The sequence below is a fragment of the Cucumis melo genome, chromosome 1, assembly GCF_025177605.1.
Source record: "Cucumis melo cultivar AY chromosome 1, USDA_Cmelo_AY_1.0, whole genome shotgun sequence".
NCBI classification, from domain to species: Eukaryota; Viridiplantae; Streptophyta; class Magnoliopsida; order Cucurbitales; family Cucurbitaceae; genus Cucumis; species Cucumis melo.
In genome coordinates this window covers 20,628,942-20,633,841 of record NC_066857.1, presented here as the reverse complement: position 1 = coordinate 20,633,841, position 4,900 = coordinate 20,628,942, and the positions used below count along the sequence as shown (strand labels likewise).

General features: G+C 30.0%; 1 protein-coding gene across 1 annotated transcript; it reads left to right on the top strand.

Moving 5' to 3' along the window:
• The first annotated feature begins 391 nt into the window (after positions 1-391).
• Positions 392-1,167, top strand: LOC103504274 (auxin-responsive protein SAUR71-like). The gene has a single exon (XM_008468694.3). The coding sequence runs from the start codon at positions 516-518 to the stop codon at positions 906-908; it is 393 nt and encodes a 130-aa protein (XP_008466916.1). The 5' UTR covers positions 392-515; the 3' UTR covers positions 909-1,167.
• The last annotated feature ends 3,733 nt before the right edge of the window (positions 1,168-4,900 follow it).

The following is a 4,900-nucleotide window of genomic DNA, read 5'->3' as shown; positions in this document are numbered from 1 at the left end:
AAAATAAAAAAATAAAAAAATAAGAAGGAAGGGAGAAAATAGGAGCGTAACTAAATATATATATATATATATATATATGATAAATATAGAAAAGTAATAGAGAAAAGAAAGAAAAAAAGAAGAAATGGTAAAAAATAGTGAGAAAGAGAGAGAAGAGGAAAGGGGGAAGGTGGTGGTGGTGGTGGAGGTGGCGAGTGATTGTACCTGGCAAGTACTCTTACCTGTACCTCCCCACCCTCTCTTTTTCTTTTTTTTTTTTTTTTTTTTTTTTTTTTTTTTATATATATATATATATATATTTATATTATTAAATTCTAATTTCATTTTTTAAATTTTAATCTGGAAATTCCAAATTCCAAATTCCCACCTCCCCCTTCCCCTTCCTCTTCTTCCCCTTCACTTCTATATATATTCTTCCCCATTCTTCTCCCAATCTTCAAACTCTCTCTTTCCTCTTCTTCCAACCAAAACACAACAAATTCACTCTAATAACCATTTTCCATTTCTCTATCATCATGAAGCAATTGATCCGCCGTCTTTCTCGTGTTGCCGATTCCTCTCAGTACTGTCTCCTCCGCTCCGACTCTCCCTCCTCCGCCGCCGCCGCCGCCACCAAACTTCGCCGTTCTCGAATCCTCCGTTCCTCCACCGTCCCCCAAGGCCACGTTCCTGTTTACGTCGGCGAAGAGATGGAACGCTTCGTCGTCAGCGCTCAACTCTTAAATCACCCTGTTTTCATCGAACTTCTCGATAAATCCGCACAAGAGTACGGTTACGAACAGAAAGGCGTTCTACATATTCCTTGTCACGTTCTTCTCTTTGAGCGTGTTCTTGAGGCTCTCAGACTCGGTGATTACGATTCTCGCCATCTTCAAGATCTTCTTTCCAATCTCTCTCTCCAGTCATAAACCAGACGCCCTCTTTTTTCTTTTTCCTCTCTTGTATTATTTTTTCCAGAGAGATTGTTTTTTTTTTTTTTTTTTCTCTCTTTCTTTTTTATAAATTTTTCTGTATATAGGTTTATTTCTGATTTTGGTTTCTCGTAGACGATTAGTATATCAAAAGAGAGTTAATCAAGGAAAAGAATTTTTTTTTCCTCCTTACGATGTAAATCGACGAGGATATTACTACATTTTCTCTGTTATGGAGACAGCTTCTTCTTCTTCACCGAAGTCTTATTATCATCAATCTCTGAATTTCCCTTTTCCTGTTTCTTAATTTCACCACATTGCGGTTCTGAATCATAACGGTATCCGAATTCGATTTAGGATCGTACTGTTTAATTTTGAGGGGAAAGTCCCAGATTCAGGGTGAATGAACAATGATCTGATTTGTTGGTAACGAGAAATCCAGATGGATCGGAAGAAGAAGTTAGCTGAGATCCTGAGAGATCGGAGATATGGAAGTGGGCGGTGACTTATGAATATTGATTGGTTGGGTGTGATCAGCATCAGATGAGAATCTAAAAGAATATTATGTTTCTAAAATTAGAATATTAGAAAGAGATAAAGAGGATAAAAAGTAAATAATGAAAAGATGACCAAATTGATTGATTAATAGAAAGATGAATTTGTTTTTGGAAAGAGGCATCATGAAATGAAATCAATCAATGTATATAAGTATAATAAAGGATTTAGCATTTATTAGGTGTAGTGACAAAATTCACATAATCATGCCAGATCACCCATTCACCTACCACTACCACTACCTCTACCACTACCACTACCAAAACTACCAATTACTAATTACTAATTATGCAAATGCCTTTATTAACTTCAAATATATTCATTTTATTACTATCTTAATTAATTAACCACTATAATCATAATTTCAATTTCTCCAACCTCTTTTTTTTTTAACTTACTACATATATAGGGTTGAATCAATTGATTGTATACAAATATTAACTAATAATAATAATAAATAAATAAATAAAAAGAAATGGAAAATGAGAATCTTGCAAACTCACAATTATTATTGTTAGTGTTAGTTGAAAAATGTCGTTTTATGTGTCAACTAGATACAACTTTAAATTAAATGAGTTAAAACAAAAACAAAGAAAAGAAAAGAAAATAAGAGAGAAATGAAATGGGTATATAATTAATTTATTAAAAGAGTAATGTGAGATATATATATATATATATATAAGAATCTCCACTTTTCACCAAATTATTTTTTGAAAAAAAGATCAATTAATTTAGTAGTGGGAGGAAGGGAGGGAGGATCGTCGTTTTCAAATTTGTGTGTGTTGAGTGATGCTTTGATCGCCCATCTCACCTTTTTAATATTCCATAATAAAATTCATTATTATTATTATTATTATTATTATTATTATTATGTAATCTTCTAATTGTAATTATTATTATTGTGTTTAACTTAATCATTAATGCAACTAATGCCCCCACTCTGTAAAATTATACCTATAATTATCAATAAATCCAAAATTTTCATTCAATTAAACATAAACAATTTATATATCCCTTTGTTATTCATTGGACAAATCAAATGTGATCCCAAACCTCCAATAGCACCTCATCACATGGAACATTGATTTTATACTTTTTTTTTTTTTCTCTCTCTCTCTCTCTCTCTCTCTCTCTCTCTATTTAAAAAGAATTATTAAATTGGGGACTTTTTAATTTCAGGAGGATGTAAATTAAATAATGCAATCTCTCGAATTTAATGTCTCTCATTCAAATATAGCCCTAATTGTAATTGGGATTAACAACTAATTATTTTATTTATTTGTTAGTAATTAATGCAAGTCATTGACTATAATGGTTTTAAATTCTTGTTTTCTTACTTTTAATAATTATAATCATTGAAGGTTTAATTTCTTTTCATGCTTATACAATTATTAATCTAATTGTATTTGAATATTAATTATTAGCCACCATTTGATTTCCCCAACCTTGATCAGAATGTGGAATTTCTTTAATGGAGATGAAGTTTTCTTTTTCTTTTCTCTCATCATATGTTAGTTAGAGAAAGGATAGATATATTTGCAATGTAGCTCAAATTTCAGTTATCACATGATATATATTGTTTTTAAAATGCCAAATCTAAAAATCATAGAGCTTACATATTATGAATGCCATATGTTTTAGTTTTAATCATACAACATGCCCAATAATCAACACTATTAATCAAAGAGGGAAGCATATGGCTTCTTCATTCATCATTCGATCATATCTAGCATTAATTTGTTTAATTAATTCAGTGAAAGCTTTGATGGATCAAATCAAAACTTGTATATAATTAAAAGAAAGGTCATCTATATTTATATTATATGTTAAGCATTCACACACATACACACATAAGTTTGTCAAGAATATAACAACTTGTAATATGTGTGTGTATATATATATATATATATAATTAATTAATTAATTAATTAATTAATTAATTATCTGCATTCACACAAACACACCAATTAAATAGAAATAGTAGGTATTATTAATTAAATAGGATGGATTAAAGAATAAGGAAAAGAGTCAAAACTTAGGGAAAAAGAATTAATTGGATGAGAAGTCACATCGGTTGTAAGAACAAAAAAATAATGTATATAAAAAAGGGCAATAATTAGGGAGGGGGGGGGGGGGGGGGGAAATAAATCAATAATGGTATGCGTGCTTAAGTTCCAAACAAGTCACGTTAGAAGCAAAGGGAATTCAGAGAGAGAGAGAAAATGATTGGAAGCCACCAAAGTGATTATAAAATAATGATAATAATTGAATTGATTTGTCAAATATTATATGTTGAAATTATAATGAAAAAGAAAAGAAAAAAAACTGCCAACAAGATGAGATGAGATGAGATGAGATGGGGGATAGTTATTCATAATAATATAGTTTGAAATTAAAATCCCTTGATTTGCGCTGTTATATCACATGGTGGGTGTACTATGGTTTCTTTTTTTCTTTTTCATTTCATTTTTAATTCTACTTAGTTCCTCAATATTTGTTTATCATCTAAACACCATAACAACAAATAACCCTTTATCCACTAAAACATCATCCTTCCTTCTTTCCAAACTATTAAAATTATTGAATTGATTTTAAAAGAATTTTAAGTTACTTTTAATATCAAACAACTTAAACTAAATACAATACTCCCTTAAACTCGTATGAGATACAAGGATCAATGTTTAAAAAGTTTGGATGGAAGGACAACCGTCATAGGTTATACCTTATAGTCGCGTCTCTAAAGATTTATTTTGCTTTTTGTTTCTACCTTTAATAAGTTATTTATTATAGTAAATGAAATTTGGGTAATAAAAGGAATTTTAGCAGTAAACAGGGGGAATAAGTAGAAAATAATTAAAGTAACAAATCTATAATAGATTAAAACAGTTGAAAATGAGTATTATTATTATAATTAAGGTATAATAGCGAAGCCGGCTGTTTTGGTTGAATGTGTGGTCAACAAAATTTTAGAAATCAATGTAATGTGTACTAAAAGAAAAATGAATGTATCTGTGTTTCATCAATTTCGAGAAGCTCTAAGGTATTTATGCTAAGGAAAATCTTATATATATACATATATATATATACACTTTAACAGCGAAACAATCTTCTAAGATCCGAGAGAAGAGGCAGATACTACTACTAACTACAGTGAAGCCCCATGTGGATACTGAAGAAACTCACATGCTTTACATTTATTTTCTTTCATTATAAATTGTATTGTTTTTTTCAAAGGGATAGAAAAGAAAAATGCACAATAATATAATATTACCATAAAAATTAAAGTTTGGGAATTGATTGGAATGACACTACTGTTGTTGGTTAGACGATCTATTTATTGAGATGTGTGTTTGCTCCGAGACAAATCAATTTTGAAGACTTGATTGCTATGAAACTTTGACGACTCTTCTTTCTCAAAATTAAAAAAGGAAAAA

Coding starts and splice junctions, on each gene's coding strand:
- LOC103504274 (XM_008468694.3), top strand. CDS start 516: ATGAAGCAATTGATCCGCCGTCTTTCTCGTGTTGCCGATTCCTCTCAG.